The 17,013-nt window shown below is 55.3% G+C and overlaps 1 protein-coding gene across 1 annotated transcript in view; it reads left to right on the top strand.

The window, feature by feature from the left end:
* PEPD (peptidase D) overlaps window positions 7,476–17,013 on the top strand; it is a 118,301-nt gene continuing 108,763 nt past the window's right edge. The window contains exons 1-2 of the mRNA XM_018062280.1: window positions 7,476–7,558; window positions 15,762–15,945. Coding sequence (XP_017917769.1) covers window positions 7,542–7,558; window positions 15,762–15,945 — 201 coding nt within the window. The 5' untranslated portion in view covers window positions 7,476–7,541. The remainder of the gene's footprint in view (window positions 7,559–15,761; window positions 15,946–17,013) is intronic.

Raw genomic sequence — 17,013 nt, 5'->3', positions numbered from 1 at the left:
CTTTTGCGGATGTCTTATTGTCCAAAGTAAGTCACGTGGCCACTCCAGATTCAAGGGCTGGTGAAATAGACTCTGCTTCTGGATGGGAGGGGCTAAGCATCACTAAGCAAGGACGAGGACACAGCAAGGAGAATTTGAGACTGATTTTGCAATCTACTGTGTGTTCCTAACCCCTCTCACAAACCTCCTTGCAGCCCCTCTTCCCTACATGCAAATCCATGCCTACAGGCAGAGCCCTGCTGGCTTTACAGGCAGGACCAAAAACCCTAGGTCCAGCCAGGGAGGCCCTCTCTGCAGCCTTCCTTGCTCATCTATTTCCCTGCATCTCTTAAGCATCTCTGTGTTTGGCTGGACTGCCAGCTCATGTACAGGGAGCTGGACTGGCTCACCACGGCTAGGCAGCCCCAGGACCCAGCGAGTCCTCTGGAAGGGGATAAGCGCTTACCACCTTGGCTTGAGGATATGGACTCAGCCATTTGCGTCAAAGTTGCTCTGTAGGTGGGCAGGGCTGACCGTAACCTCACAGGGCATCTCGCCCACCTTCATGCCTTAAGGATCAGGGTCCCGGTGCTTTCCTGTTGCCCCTACTTCTCATATGACCACTGAAATAAGGACGACAGCCATTCTGAGTTGGGGACTGTGCTGAGTGTCTCATAGCATCACCCAACTAATCTCTTCAACAATCTTCTGAGCTAAGACCCATCACCCACAGTTTATTGAGGAGGAAGTTGAGGCTCAGAGAGGTTGGATAACTTGCCCAGTGCCACATAGTGAGTCAAGTTTAAGAAAGCCAGGAATGGAACCTAGACGTCTGCATCCACATTCCCAATCTCTATATACATGCTCTTGGATAATAAGCACCATAATAAACATCATAAGTGACCCCCGCCACATTTGTATAGTGCTAAACTGTTCCCCGGGCTTCCCTGGTAGCTCAGCTGGTAAAGAATCTGCCTGCAATGCAGGAGACCCCGGTTTGGTTCCTGGGTTGGGAAGATCCCCTGGAGAAGGGATACGCTACCCACACCAGTATTCATGGGCTTCCCAGGTGGCTCAGATGGTAAAGAATCTGCCTAAAATGCGGGAGACCTGGGTTCGATCCCTAGGTTGGGAAGATTCTCTGAAGGAGGGCACGGCGACCCACTCCAGTATTCTTGCCTGGAGAATCCCCGTGGACAGAGGAGCCTGTCGGGCTACAGTCTATGGGGTCACAAAGAGTCGGACATGACTTAGCGACTAAGCACGGCACAGCAAATAGTCCCCCAAGGGCCCCAGAGCTCATGTCTTCCTCTGCCCCTTGGAACTGCCTCGTTAAACAAAAGCACCTTTTGTCTCAAAATGGGGAAGTCAGGGGACCTAGGCTTCTGATTTTGAAGTCCACATGTACTTCTTTTCTTTCTTCACTGCGCGATTTCTAACGGGCTGTTCATGCTTGGGGATATTTGCTTGGCAATGTTACAGAGGCAGGACCAGCTAAGGCCTTTAGAGTTGAAGAAATGAAAAAATGATGTATCCTCTCATGTAAACTGAAAAAAAAAAAACAACCATGAAACAAGAAACTCACTGCTGTGTTGAAATGAAAATTGCTGCCTTCTAGACTTTTAAACTGCAACATCAGGACTAGTCTGTCCAAGTTGAACTTTTCAAGATGCTATTCGGGGGCAGTGGCCGGCCCATTGGGACCTGCAGTACTGTGTGTCGCAGGGACTTATGTGCATCTCCTAGCATCTTAACCATCACCTGCTTGGAGAATGGGACTCAGTGAGATGCCAGGCACTCATCCCTTCCCTCCCCATCGCAGAAATCCAGAGGAGCGAGGTGGCTAGAGTGTGGGCATGAGTCTCGGGCTCGATCAGTGGCCACGTTGCCTTCCAAGAGCTTTGATTGTGCAGAGAGTGAAGCCAGGATGCTGTGACAGTCCAGGGTGATGTCCAAGAACAGGGGTAGTGGCAACAATTTGGGGCAGCAGTGTGTGGTATGGCGTGGCTTGTGCACTTAGCCACCAGCCTACCTGGTCCCCTTCTGTTTCCTGAATCTGCCTCTCCTCCATATAGTTTCCTGACATCCCCCTGACACATCCTCCTCTACTTGAGGTTGGCCAGACTCAGGGACTCTTGCCTACCAAGAACCCTGATGAGCATGGAGCTTAAAAGGGGAAGAGAGTGGGAAGAGGTAGGCAGCCGGCCAGCCTGGGAGACTTGGCAGTCACAGGAGGGGGGTGGGAAGGGGCTGCCAGAAGGGAAAGGTGGGAGGGACGGGGTAGACAAGGCACTGAGGAGGAAGGGTAGACAGGGGTGAGGTCAGGAGAGTGAGCAGTCACATGTCCCTCCAGTCTTGCAGGTGGCGAGGCCAGGCTGGGTGGCCGCTGGGGACCTGGTCTGTGGGTGATTTCATGAAGGGCTGAAAGCAACTCCCTGACAGTAACCCATGAGACAGGCAGTTGTGAACATCAGAGAGGGTTCAGTAGCTTGCAGCTGGGTAGAGGGAGAACCCATCCCCCCAGGAGATTTCTCTCCAGGCCACAAGCCACAGAAACCAATTTCCCTGCGCTGGGACGCAACACTCCTACTTCTGAATTTTGTTCATTTTATCAAGATTTTGAAATGTGGTAAATAAAGTTACACCAATGAATAGCCTCACGCAACATGGCAAGTGCAATAAAGGTGAAAGCAATAAAAGGTGGAGAGACCAGCCACTAGGCACCGATGCGACTCCCAAGAAATAAAAGTAATTATCACCTGCACAACCTGGCCAGCCTGTTCCTCGTGCGCGAAAGAAAACCATTTCAGAAGTTTATTTCCTATATCGAATGTTGATAATTGGATGTATTTATAAGTCTCTCTGGAAGAAAACAGCTTGTGATTTCAAGATGAGAAAACAGTCTTCCAAACAGTGAAAAACAATATATCCCCCATTTTCACACACACGCACATACACACACACACGCACACACAGCTTGTTTCCTCCGCTGTTTTTAAGGTGCTGTTGGAATGATTTGCCTTTCCGAAGGCACCGTGCCATTTCTCATCTTGAATTGCCTCGTAGACCCTGGCAGAGCACTCAGAAGGGACCACTTCATCTGAGCCGGTGACGGGGCTTCCTAGGGAAGGCCCCTGGGGCTGCTGCCTGCCTCTTTTCTGCAGGAAGATGGATACCCAGGTGGACCGGGCGGGGCCAGTGAGGCCAAGAGGAGTGTGAGGTGGTGTGGGGGCTCCTCTGGGGGCTGAGGGGTGGTGGTGACAGTTGTGGCATGGCCTGGAAGAGGCAGCTGGCCAGGCTGGCCCCAGGAGTCAGAGAGCTATGACTGCTGCTGCTGCTGATGTTACAAAGGCTGAGGGCTGGGATCTGCCGGAACCGTGATGGAGAGGTGGCCTCCTGGGCATTTCATTTCCATCACACGCCTTCCTCCCCTACTCAGGAAGAGGTTGGATTAGACTATACCATCCCCGCCTTCCCTTTTCACACCCCTCTCTTCTTTCTGTTCAGTCTGTTTACTGCTGGTTTCCTGAGCCCCATCTTCCATTGTCAGAAAAAGCAAAAAGTCACAGAAACCTCACATGCCACCCCGTGTGGGGTGTCACCCTCTGAGGCTGGCGCCCCCATACAGCTGGCACAGAGCCTCTTGCCAGCTCCTCCCACCCCAGACATGGACTCGGACCCCACTGCTCTTCTGCTCAGAAGCCCTCAGTAACCCCCCACTCATCACACACCCCTGCTCTAGGCCCTCCCAGACGGTGAGCTCCTTGGGAATGATGCTGGGGGCCCCTCTTCCTCCTCTGCTCCCAGACCCCCAGGATCTGCGTGTGGGACAGCTTGATAGTGGGGGCAGAGCCAGCATCCAGTGTGGAGACACAGAGCCTTCTGGCAGACCAGTGTCCTCAGTATGTACTAGAAGATGGAAGGTGCCCAAGTCCTGGCTCTTCCAGCGATGCCCCTGTGAGGCCCCGAGTCAGAGTCTGGCTGGTGGCCACCTCCGGGCCACCATCTCCAGGCAGCCAGCTGTCAGTACTGTCCATGGAGCTGCAGGAGCATGGTGCCTGGGTCAGGCAGGGTGGGCAGAGCAGGGGAACCTGGTAGGACATGCTCTCACAGGGACAAAGGGGGCCCTGGGAGCTCCAGGGAGAAGGTTTCCTGGGACCAAGTTCCTTTGTGGGCTCTGGCCAGGGCGGGGGACTTCTCGAGAGTCACAATGCCCTGGCCACCAGACCGGCTGAGAGCAAAAACTTCTCAGCCACTTGTAGGTCACGACGAGGGGCGACTATTTCAGCCAAGGGTCTGTGACCTCAGAGGGGATGCTGTGTGAGGCCTGAGAGTGCTGGCTGGAGCTCTCCCTCGCTGATTTATACACTCTCGCTTCAACCCTCTAAAATCAATCTTTCCCCAATTGCCTCCTGGCTCCCAGCAGCGTTCAGGGTCGGCCCTGCATGAGTAACTATGCAATCTTCTCCCGTTCCCAGGGCTGCTTCTCTTGGAGCCCCTGCCAGAGCCCTGATAAGGACGGGGTGGGAGTGGGGACAGCCCTGCCAGAGCCTCTGATGGGGAGGGGTGAGCAGTGGTGAGCAGCCCTCTGTGCCAGGCTCACTGGCAGGGCAAGCCCACTATCCAGACAGATCTGGGTGGGCAGGAATTAGGGGCAGCCCTCCCTCTCCAGCACTGCCCGCAAACAAGGGCACTCCACTCAGTCGGTAGGTGCCCTCCCCCTATTATTTTGTGACTGTTTAGGATAATTACTTCTTTTTCATATTAATAAACATTCAGAACTGGCAGCTGGCTTAATTCTGACATATTTTCTGTTAGAAGAAAAGGTGGAGGGATGGTGATTAGCTCCGGGGCAGGTTTTCCTTCCACAAAAGAGCATGAGAAGCTCATTCTGCTCACTCTTTGTTGTTTTTAAAAACTGTCTCTTATTAGAGAATCAAGTTTCTCCAGCTGAAGGTAGAAAACTGCTTAATGGGAAAGAGGGTGGGGGAGTCCAAGTTCTCAGGGCACTGGGCTGGGCAGTGGGGCGTGGGGCTTGTACCTCTGCTCAACTCCCTGGAAACTGGCAAGAGAGCAGATAGATCCTCTCTGGGGTCCTGCCCGGAGGAAGTGGGAAGCGGGAGGAAGGATGGGGGTCCCCTCCTTCCATCAAGTCTCCTTGGCTTTATCTGGGTCAGGGAGGTGAGGAGGGCTGTCTGGAGGAGCCGCTGTCCTCCTTATGACTTTGGCCATTTCAGCTGTGCCACAGCTGAAGGGGCCTGGATGTTTGCTTGTGAAGTCCAACAGCAGCCCCATGAGGCAAGAACCATTAGCTCCCACCTGACGGATGAGGAAACCAGGGGTGGCCCTGGGACTTGAAGCAGACACGCTTCAAGTCACCCACCCTACTTATGCTTTGACTCGCCCTCCCTGCCTGTTTAAGCTGCTGCTCTCTTCCCAGCTTTGTGGGGGCAAACAGCAGCTGTTTCTCTGTCTCACAGTCCCTGGTGGTTCCTTAGCTCAGCCACAGTGACCCACACCCTCATCCTGACAAAGAAACAAGAGGCACCCCAAATGCCAGGTCTTCAAACAGAAGCTACTTCCAGCTGTGAGATAGCTAGGGGCTGTGGGCATGTGCTGGGCCCCTTCTCCTGTCCACCCACATCTGCACGGCCTCATGTGGCCCAGGACTCAAGGGGTACCCCTTCCCACCAGTCCTGGGCCCCTTCCTTTACTGACCGGCTGTGCTGCTGCTACTGCTGCTAAGTTGCTTCAGTCGTGTCCGACTCTGTGCGACCCCACAGACAGCAGCCCACCAGGCTCCCCCCATCCCTGGGATTCTCCAGGCAAGAATACTGGAGTGGGTTGCCATTTCCTTCTCCAATACATGAAAGTGAAAAGTGAAAGTGAAGTCGCTCAGTCATGTCCAACTCCTAGCGACCTCATGGACTGCAGCCCACCAGGCCCCTCCATCCATGGGATTTTCCAGGCAAGAGGACTGGAGTGGGGTGCCATTGCCTTCTCCGCGAGTCACTCCCAAGTCACTACTGCATGAGCTCAGCCCCTGTGTGAACTTGGGTGAGTTATTTATCTCTCTGGGCCTCAGTTTCCTCATCTGTAAAATGGCATTAAGGACAAAGCCCACCCCACATGGCTATTGTGAATATTCAGTGAACTGACATTTGCAAAGCACTGGGGCACAGTAAGTGCTCCATACCTGTCAGTGTTACTATTATTCTAAGGTACCAGCAGCATAGGGAGCTGCCTTATGTCAACTACAAATTGGCACTTAACAAGAGCGTTGCCAACAACCGAATGACAAAGGCATTTGCCATTTTCCTCTGTGGAGACTGAACCCCGTGCTGCCACAGCTGTTGACCTTCAACAACCCCTGAGGGAGTTCAGGTTTGAGTGAGGCACTCCTTGTTCCAGGGAATCTGGTGGGATAAGTCTTTAGATAGCTGGATGTTTTTGTGTGTGTTGTGTGTTAGTCACTCAGTCATGCCCAACTCTTTGCAACCCCATGGACTGCAATCCACCAGGTTCCTCTGTCCATGAGATTTTCCAGGCAAGGATACCGGAGTGGGTTGCCATTTCCTTCTCTAGGGGATCTTCCCAACCCAGGGATCGAACCCAGGTCTTAGAAACAGATTTTATAATCTCAATCCTTGCATCTTCTCTGCTTTGGAGCAGTCTCAGAGCTATCTGAGACGCTGCCTCCTGGGCTGCAGTCCTCATTTTGTCGCAAATAAAACTTAACTTGTAACTCTCAACTGTACATCTTTTTTAGTCAACACTTGGAATATCTACTTACCATCCCCCTTCCTGCCCCACTTCTCAACTCTCTGGAGGACTCTGCACCCAACAAGAGGGCACAGCAGGGCAAAAGGGAGGGGGGTGACCCTCTGGTAGATTCTCCATCCTGAACTGCGCCCTCCCTGTGGCCACTTCTCCCTAGCCCTGCTCACTGGCCGCCCTGCCTTCAGGTTCGTCTCCACCCTGCAGCTGAGTGAGCTTAGAAAGGTCCCAACAGATCTAATTCCTTAGCCCCGTTTTCAAGGCAGTGCAAGATCTGACCCTTGCTCACCTCTGAGGCTGCACCTCCCCTCTCTCCTGGACACTGAACTTTTAGGTTACTTCAATTGCCCTGGCCTTTGCTCAAGCCATTTCCCTTCTTAAGCCAACCACCGTCACCTCTGCCTGTTACTAGACTGGGTCAGAGGCTCCTCTCTCAAGGTGTCTTTCCCCCTGGGCAGGCTGGGACGTCGGGTCAAGGGCAGAATCAAGGTATTCACTGCCTTGGGTATGTTCGCTTCTACCCTGAAAAGTCCTCTCTCCGCACCCCAGCCGCACCCGTCGCCGGCAGCAAGGGGCGGGCGACCAGACAGATTCTCCACCTCCTCCAGGGCTCCGCCCCTCCGGGTCGTGGGGAGCGCTTCGCCGGAGGGGACTGGACAGGGGCTCCCGGCTCCGCCCATTCAGCCCCGCCCTGGCCCCGCCCATCCAGTCCCGCCTCCCCCGGAGAGGCACCTGGTCCGGCTCAGCTGACCTCCCACTTCACGTGACGCTGGAGCTGGGGAAGCATGGCGGCGGCCACCGGGTGAGTGCTGCCGCTGTCCCTGGCCCTTGGCCGGCGGCGCGGAGCGGGGGGCCTTGGGCCTGCCGATTGGACAGCGGCTGAGAGCCCCGCGCTGCCAAGCCGCGTCCCCGCCGGGCGTGCAGTGTGGCCGTGGGCAGCGCGCTTCTTTGCACGGGTCGGTCCTCCGAGGGCTGGGCGTCTGGCTGCGAGTCCCCTCCCTGGCCGCTGCCCATTGCCCTCAGGGCCGCCGTGGCGCTCAGGCCCCACCCGCGTGTGTGGCGTCCCCACTGTGCGGCCGAGTTGGGTCTCGGATCCACGCTCGCGTTCTGTCGCGGAACTCCGATGGGAAGGCGGCGTTGCCAGGGTGCTGGGGACCTGGGGATCCGGGGAAGAGGCAGCATTTGAGATGGCCTTGGAATCCTCTCCCCTAGCTATTCCACTAGCAATTCCATTCTTCCTTCAGGGCTCAGATGGGACCTCCTCAGAGAAGCCTTCTCTTAAGCACCTTTCCCACTCTTAGCACCACTTGGTAAATAATATAGTACCTTAAAGAAAACCCAAAAAACCCAACGAAACTGTTCTTGTCTTCTCTCCATTTAGAGTGAGGTCAGGGCCTTTGTCTCCTTCACCACTGGGCCTCATTTGCCTTGCACACATGCCTCATAAATTCTGCCCAATAGAAGAATGGTGAGTGGCCCTAGTGGAAGGAAGTGTGGACAGATGGGCCCACTGAAGCACTGAGGAGTGTCCCAGATGAAGGAACATTCCAAAGGTTGAGAGGGTTCTGGGAACAGGGGACAATGGAGTGTGTCCCTGTACTGGAAGGCACGGTGTCCCAGCTGGCTTTTCTAGACTTTGTCCTAAGGGACTGGAACATTCCAAGGGTTTTAATCTGCTCAGATCTGCCTTTTAGATAACTATCTTCTGAGCTATGTGTGAGTTCAGGGTAAGACCTGGGCCTGGAGGTGCTGGGGCTGGAAGAGGGTGTGGTAGAGAGAGCAAAGGCATTGCCTTAGAGGCTAGGCCAGAACTGAGATCAGAATGGTGGACTAAATGGGTGTCTCTCTTTGGAAGGTGGGGAGAATGGCAACAGAAAATGGCCCCCTTAGTTGGCCCTCGAGGTTGGGAGAGCTTAGGGCATACAAATCAAACATGTAATAGGCTCCTGCTGTATTCCAGGAAGTGTACTGAGCCTACCCTTAGGCATTCACAGGCCACCCGTGTATATGTCATCCATCTGTCTGCCTCTAGTCTTGATGAGTGCCTTGGACTGGCATGGGTTCTGAGCTCAGGGGAGAGTGTGGGTGGGCTTCACTCCCCAGATGGCATTTTTGCTAGTCCTTGAGTAACCCTCAGGCAGATAACTGCTTGCTAAGTCTCGCATGAACATCACGGAATCCAGGGTCAGATCCTTGAACCCAGCCTGTGACCCTGTCTTAAAGAGCAGAGTGAGCAGTAGGTGCAGGCCACCCAGATGTGGTTCTATTACCACTGTATCTGGGCCACTATGTGGTCACAGGGAGTTCTAGTTGCTACATTTGGGTTCAGGGCTCCATGCTGGTTTGAGGTCTGCTGTGCTACCAAAGGTACAATGAGCCAGGCTGGTGATTGGATGGGCGTGAGCCTAGAGGTGGCTGAATCCTGGAGGGAAGGCCTTTATAGCAAAGCTGATTCTCTGGGCCATGTGCAGTAAAAACTGAGTGACAGAGGGCTTGGAGAGGTGTGTAATTGGAAGGGAGACCTGAGAGGTAGCTTCCAGAGCTCGAGAGGCCCTCCTTGGCAAGAACCACCCCAGGCTGGTATTGGTTGCCCTGCTGGACACTTGGAACCCAGCAACTTCCTTAGGTGGAAGAGGCTTTGAGTGCGTTTCCAGCAAAGCTGTGTCCTAGTATGTCTGGGGACCTTGAAGAATGGCTTTACTGCTGTCATTATAGTTCTTCAAGGTCCCCAGACATACTCAGGGCATATCAGAGCGTCAGGCATAATGAGGCACCGCACCACCAAGTCATAGCCACAGGCTCCCCAGGAGTTGAATTTGGTTGCCTATAGAGTCCTCCCTGAACATGGAGCTTCCCTGGTGGCTCAGTAGTAAAGAATCCACCTCCCAGTGCAGGAGATGTGGATTTGCTCCCTGCATTGGGAAGGTCTCCTGGAGAAGGAAATAGCAACCCACTCCAGTATTCTTGCCTGGGAAATCCCATGGAGCCTGGTGGGCTACAGTCTATGGGGTCTCAAAGGATTGGGCACGACTTAGCGACTAAACAAGAGTCCTTCCAGATCCTGGGCCCGGGGAGGCCAGGAGGCTGAGGTGCTTGTTTGTGCTCCATGTGATTTGGGGATCAGTGGAAGCCTTAAGTTAGCATCTCAGGTTCAGCTGGAAACTTGAACTGCTACTCTGAGGAGTGTTTCAGGGTTGATCTTGTTTGTCCTACCAGCCTGGGCAAGGACTTCAAGATTGAGACAGGGTTCCACAGCCCCCAGAGGGTCTGCTGTGAAGTCACCTCCACAACCCCCCTCCCCCAAATCCCATGACACTTGGTGGAAGGTGTCTTCTCCTTGAGTCAAGCTTTGCATGGACAGAGGTGAAACTGCTCCGCTGTAGCCAGAGCTGCTGTATCGGTACCTACCCCTCATGGCTTTTTCCTTTCTCCTCCTCCCTCTGCCCACTCACTGGCTGGCCCTGGACCGCCCTCATCCTCTCACATTTTGTTCTCATACTTGCAGGCTCAGCTCAGGAGGTACCTCCCAGAAGCCTTTCCTGACCTCCTTTCCCCCACCACCTCCCCAGTTTGGACCTCCAGTCAAAGCTTCCTTCTCAGAACTTCAGAGAATCCCAGTTTTTCCCTGCTGGCAGGATGCTTTTCTGCATATGCATGCCTGCACATAGTGGTCAGGTGAAGGGTTGCTCCCCCTTCATGCCTCTGCTGGCATCCTTAAGCCCAGGGACTACTTCAGTGTGTGTCTCTAGGGCCCTATGGCCACCTTGTGATTGGTTCTGGGTGACATGGTACCTAATGATTTCTCTATATTGGTCCAGGATGCCATCCTGTGTTCCATGGAGCCCTCAGAAATTGAGGAAGGGAGCCGTGGGTGGGAGTGGGGACAGAACTCTGAACAGGATGAAGGAATATCTTTAACTCTGTGAGTAACACTTGGGGTGGAGGGGCTGCTGCCCAGAAGGCTTTTGCCCAGCGAGGAGCAGCAGGTGAGCCGTCCTGGATGTGTCCCTGTGGGTTCATAGGTCACACCGGAGTCAGCATTTCTGGAGAGCAAGTATCTGGAGGAGTTAGATTCTGAATCAGAGCCTGTCTCCACCCTGATATGAACCTTGTGCTCTTGGAGAAGAGACAATGGGCTGACCTTGGGGGCTGGGGTGAGGGGTGGGTCCGTGGGAGGCAGACTGGCCAATGAGTGCCCCTTTGCCCTCCCAGGCCCTTTCTCAGGCCTGGTCTGCCTCCACACAGGTCCCTGGGTGTGCTTAGTCCTGCTGACCCTCCTCAGGAGAAGGGTAGGCAGGGTGGGAGATGCCGGCCTGCTGCTGGGAGGCCCCTTCAGCCAGGGTGAGATGGCCGGCCTTGCTGTCAGTCAGCCAGAGGGTTCAGTGTCTGGCCTGAGCCGGAGGCTGTGGCTGAGGAATTACGCTGGTCTTTGGCTGGCCTCTCTTGCTGGGAGCTTAGCAGCATGGCCCCATTCAGAAGTGGTGTCATATCACAGGGCAAGGATGTGGTCCTCATCCATGCTATGGACCCCATGGGCATCCATGAGACCTTTTTATCCCTCCCAGCATGATTCCCAGGTGGCTCAGTGAAGAATCCGCCTGCCAGTGCAGAAGATGCAGGTTCAATCCCTGGGTCGGGAAGGTCCCCTGGAGAAGGAAATGGCAAGCTACTCCAGTATTCTTGCCTGGGAGATCCCATCATCATAGGAGCCTGGCATGCTGTAGTCCGTGGGGTTGCAAAGAGTCGGACACGACTGAGCGACGAAACAACAACAACATGATGAAATAAATGACAGAGGAGGACTTCCCCGGTGGCTCAGACGGTAAAGCGTCTGTCTGCAATGCGAGAGACCAGGGTTCGATCCCTGGGTGGGGAAGATTCCCTGGAGAAGGAAATGGCAACCCACTCCAGTACTCTTGCCTTGAAAATCCCATGGACGGAGGAGCTTGGTGCAGGCTACTGTCCATGGGGTCGCAAAAAGTCGGGCACGACTGAGCGACTTCACTTCACAAGGATAACCAATTATATAGGAACACAGTTACTAAGATGTTAGGAAACAAATTTGTGGTATAGTAATATATGCTTCTTTATTAACATATTAAATAGTAAAAGCAGCAGGTCTAACCTTAATGTTGAAGTAGTGATGAGTAAAAGTGGTACTCTTGAGATATGGTGACATCAATAAGGTGACATGGAAATACTTCTGATTTCTGTTGATAGATTCATGCACTGCTGATACTGTTTTTTTTTTTTTTTGCTTATGTTAATAACTGAAGAAAATGTTAATTTGAAAGAGAGGTTAGAGAAAATATATAACTTTTTTTTTTCCCATTCAAGTAGGTGGAGTCCCTAAACTCTGTGTGTTAATCTCTTGGGTGAGAACCCAGCAGGTAGCCACTGAGGGAAAGGAGAGGTGGCTTGGTACTGAATTGGGGGACAGGAGAGGTTTTCCTGGGCATCAGTGTCACACCTTCCGTGGGGGCAGGTCTCTGGCTGTTGACAGGGCTGGCCCATGAGGGCTAAAGCTTGTTCTGTGGGTCTCTTTGATACCCTGAAGTCTTTTATCTGCTAGCCCCTACTATCTCCCCTGGGCATTGCCCGTGCCCTTGGCTGCCTGCAGTAAAGTGTGCCTTATTTACACTTGGACTTGGAGATGACCTGGCTTTTGCCTTTTAAACTCAAGATGCCAGTTAGCAAAAGCTCCAGCAGAAACCAGGTGGGGATATTTTATTAGGCTGCTTTTGCTGAACTTGCAGGGAGAAGCCACCTGTGATGGCTCTGGGCCCAGTGTTCTCTCTGAGGGTTGGTTTATGCCATGAGAAATCAAAGGGCATGTCTCTATACCCCTGGATTCTGGGGTGCCCTGCAGTAATAAATGATTGCAGCCGTTGGCCTGCCTGGGGGCTCTGGCCAGGCTGCCTTTGTCTGTTCTGGCTAAGCCCATGCGGGATTAGGTAGTATTGTCGATTTCCTTTGCAGCAGCAGCTCACGCTCCCAGGGAGGGTAGCTTGTCGAGTTTCCTGTCTTGACCTGGACTGCTCGGCCCTTGGGCCAGAAAACTCCTGTCCAGGTGCCCTGAGGAGTTTAGGTCTCTCAGAAAGTTCTGGATAAGATTAAGTGAAAGTCGCTCAGTTGCGTGCGACTCTTCTAGCCTTACAGGCTTCTCCGTCCATGGAATTTTCCAGGCCAGAATACTGGAGTGGGTAGCCGTTCCATTCTCCAGGGGGATCTTCCCAACCCAGGGATCGAACCCAGGTCTCCCACATTGTGGGTGGATTCTTTACCGTTTGAGCCACCAAGGAAGCCCAGATCAGATGACGCCTAGCCCTTCTGAGAGCCTTCCAGGTTCCAGGGATCCAGGGATGCAGTCAGCTGGCTTTGTTGTTGTTTCGTTGCTAAGTCATGTCCGACTCTTTAGCGACCCCATGGACTGTAGCCCACCAGGCTCCTCCGTCCACGGGATTTTCCAGGCAAGAATACTGGAGTGGGTTGCCATTTCCTTCTCCAGGGGAGCTTCCCAACCCAGGGATCGAGCTCACGTCTTCTGTATCACAGGTGGATTCTTTACCACTGAGCCACCCTGGGAACTCGTACCTGGTGTGTTTAAGGAGGGAGGGGGGGAGGGGGTGGGCTGTGCAGGCTGGGGGCCGAGGCTGGGCATTTTTAGGCACTGGTGCTGTTGATTGTGCACGGGTCTAGGCAGCTTTGGCCGGGGCCTCTGCAGCGGTGCTGCCCCTTCTGTGCTGTGGGGAGTCCAGAGAGACGAGGCTCTTTCCTGAGCCCACCCCATGGGCTTTGCTGAGTGAGGGGAAAAAATGGGGGAGCACAGGGGACTCTGCAGGGGTGCTGGCGGCTGCACTTTCAGTTCCTGACGGCACAGCCAGCTGGGATGCTGGCCTGTTTGTGAGCAGTCACCCCTTCCTTTCATCCTGGTGCTGAGCATGGCAGGCAAGTGGTCTGGCTGGGAGGAAGCCCTGGCCCCTTGTGTCTACCCTCCTGGGAGGGTCAGGAAGGGCCGTGCCCAGGGAGGCTCTAGTCCCGTCAGCATGTTGGGGTGGGCAGGACCTCTCTACCCTTCCCGGCCAGGCTGGTCTAAGGGTGGGGCTCCCTTCCCCTCTGGGGCTGATGTGGCAACTTCGCACAGCTGTGTGGGTGGCCCCATGCTGTGACAGGTGCTCACTCAGCAAATCTTTATTAAGCACTTGCCACATGCCCAGCACAGAGCGTGATGTGGGGCGGCTCGGACCAGGGCAGACCCAGCTCTCTGGGCTCGTGGGGTTTCCGTTCTAGCAGACGGAGGTGGACTTCGCCCGTGAGCACCGTCTCTCATTGCAGCCCCCGGCAGTGCCCCCTCTCTCTGGGCTGTCCCTGCCCTCCTGGACCTCCACTGGCCAGAGAGCCTGCAGGGCCTCCCTCCACACAGGTCACATGCCCCTGCCTAACTCCTGCCCCCTGGCCCCGACCTTGCTGGCCGCCAGCCCACTCTCTGGGACTGCCCTTCCTCCATTTAGTCATTCACACAGCGCTGTTTTGGGGCTTCCCAGGTGACGACAGTGATAAAAAAAACCCACCTGCCAATGCAGGAGATGTAACAGACCTGGGCTCGATCCCTGGGTGTGGAAGATCCCCTGGAGGAGGGCGTGGCAACCCTTCTCCAGTATTCTTGCTTGGAGAATCCCATGGACAGAGGAGCCCGGTGGGCTACAGTCCACGGGGTCACAGAGTCGGACACGACTGAAGTGACTCAGCACGCATGCAGCACTGTTGTAGGGGCCTGGAAGGAGGCGGTCCCCACCCTCATGGAGCTTACATCTTACCCGGGGAGACAACCAGCAAGTAAACATATACTGTCAGACAGTGATGCGTGCTCTGGAGAGGTGGGAAGAGAGCAGTGGATAGGTTTGGGTGGGGTTGTTGGAAAAGCTTCGGGGAAGAGGGGGTATTTCAGCAGAGGCCTGGATGAAGTGAGAACATGAACCTGGTCAGCACTGGGAGAGGGTGTTCCTTACGGGGAACAGAGGTCCCAGGTGGGAGTGTTCTTGGGGTTTAGGGAAGAGTATGATGCCTGTGTGGCCCACCTCAGCACCTTGTGGCTGGAAGTCTGCACTGGGCTCTAAGTGCGCTGGGGTGGCCAGACATGGGGAACGACTCTCCAGAGGATTTTGTTGCACAGAGAGAGAAGTAGATGCTGGTGGGTGTGGGGGTCAAGGGGCGTGTTTTTACTTATTTTAAAGATGGGTGAGGTTCCTGTGCATCTGAATGCTGAGAATGGTCCCCAGAGGGGAAAATTGATGCTGGAGCAACTCAGGGGATTGGGAGGGTGGGGAGAAACATGAGGGGTAGTGCAGGTTACGCCCAGGTGGAGGGGACACCTCAGCCCAAAGGCCACAACTTCCAGGTCCACCTGGTCATGGTTCTCCCTCAGTCATTTGGCACATACAGGCCTGGTTCAGCTCAGTGCCTGGTGCTGAGTGCCGCACGTGTGTGTGTGTGTCCTGTGCTGAGTGCCGTGTGTGTGTGTGTGTTTTGAGGACAGGAGGGTGTCCCAGCTCAGGTGAGAAACAGCCCGGGCTGCCGGGTCTGTGACCTACAGAGAAGATGCAGCCTGCAGACACGTGGGCAGGGCTCTAGTGTCGCCTGGGCCAAATCTCACATGGATGGGAAGCTCCTTGAGGGCAGGAACTGGAGGGTAGGGGATGTGTCTGGGCACCATTATAGCATTGCCCTCTGTGGGCTCATCTGTCTACTGGTTAAGCAGACCCAGCTGCCCCTCATCCCACTTGTCTGGCGCTCAGGGCCAGGAGGGGAGGGTGCGGCTGACAGCCCCTGTGGTCCGCCAGCAGCCCGGCGAGGAGCTGTTTCCGGGTCACACGCAGGTCGAGCTTGGATCAGCCTGCCACGTACTAATGGGGGTCCGGTGCGAGGCTGGGCCCTGCGGCCGCCCCAGACTGTGCATAGGGCGCGTGCCTGGCAGTGCTAACAGAAGCCTGCTCGTGTCTTTGCAGACCCTCATTTTGGCTGGGGAACGAAACTCTGAAGGTGCCACTGGCACTCTTCGCGCTGAACAGGCAGCGCCTGTGTGAGCGGCTGCGGAAGAACCCAGCGGTGCAGGCGGGCTCTGTGGTGGTGCTGCAGGGCGGCGAGGAGACGCAGCGCTACTGCACCGACACCGGGGTGCTCTTCCGTCAGGTGAGCCCTGCCGGCAGCTTCCCGCCTCTCTGGGCGTGCACTGGGCCTCCTGTGGGCCGTCTGCCCTCCCCCAGCATCAGGCCCGGTGGGTCTGGGCAACTCTGCCCTCCTGAGGGACTCGGAGAAGGTTCTCTGAAGGCAGGCCAAGGCTGAGGTCCCCAAGGGGGCCCCCACTCCAGAGGGCAGAGCTGTCACCAATCAGCCTCAGCTCTCTCAGATCAGAGTACAGAGGGATGATGTTCCTGGGGAACAAGCAGGCAAGGCTTCCTGGAGGAGGCAGTATTGGGTGTGGATCCTGAAGCTCAGCATGCATTCTGACAGGTGGAGCTGGGGTTGGGTGTTCTAGGTGGGGGAATGGTATCCACCGGATTGGACCCCAGAGGTGGGGCTGGGCAGCCTTCCCTGGGCCGGGAGAGGTGCTGATGGGGAGGGCTGAGTTCCTGCCACCAGATTTTCCCGCAGCAAGAATGGACTGGCGCTGCAGAGGTCCTGGGAGGAGGAGGCGTGGGAGCAGGGTCTTAGCAGGAGTCCAGCGCCCCGGCATTCATCCCAGCTTCGCCAGTGCTGATGCCTTGGGTTTGGTTTCCTCCTCTGGGAAGCGATCCAGGGCCTCCGCAAGGTTCTAGAGCCCTGGGGGATGGCTGTGGGGGCCAAGGTGTAGAAAGCCAGCCTGGATGGCCTCTGGCATCACTCAGTTCCCGGGGACAGGAACAGGACAGTCATCAGAGGCTCACCCAGGGGGCCCTAGGCTGGCCCAACTTTACAGATGAGGAAACAGACTCAGAGGGAAATGCCAGAGGGGGAGCTGAGATTAATTAGAACCCATCTGCTGACTCCAAGTCTCCCAGAGCAGAGGTCTGACGCACTGGGAACTCCCTGGGGCCAGGCAAGGCCTAGAGGACATGGCTGTCGAGCATCCAGGTCAGGGAGCAAGCAGGGGAATGGGAAGGGAGCTGAGCATGGAGAGCGGGCAGCAAGGCGTGGCCTCCGCAGCTAGACAGTGTCCACCCTGCGGGGCACAGGCCTAGACCCACTGCTGGGAGCTGTGGCACACACAGCATCTTCCAT

This window comes from Capra hircus, chromosome 18 (genome assembly GCF_001704415.2).
Source record: "Capra hircus breed San Clemente chromosome 18, ASM170441v1, whole genome shotgun sequence".
Taxonomy (NCBI): Eukaryota; Metazoa; Chordata; class Mammalia; order Artiodactyla; family Bovidae; genus Capra; species Capra hircus.
This window is presented reverse-complemented; position numbering and strand designations above follow the sequence as displayed.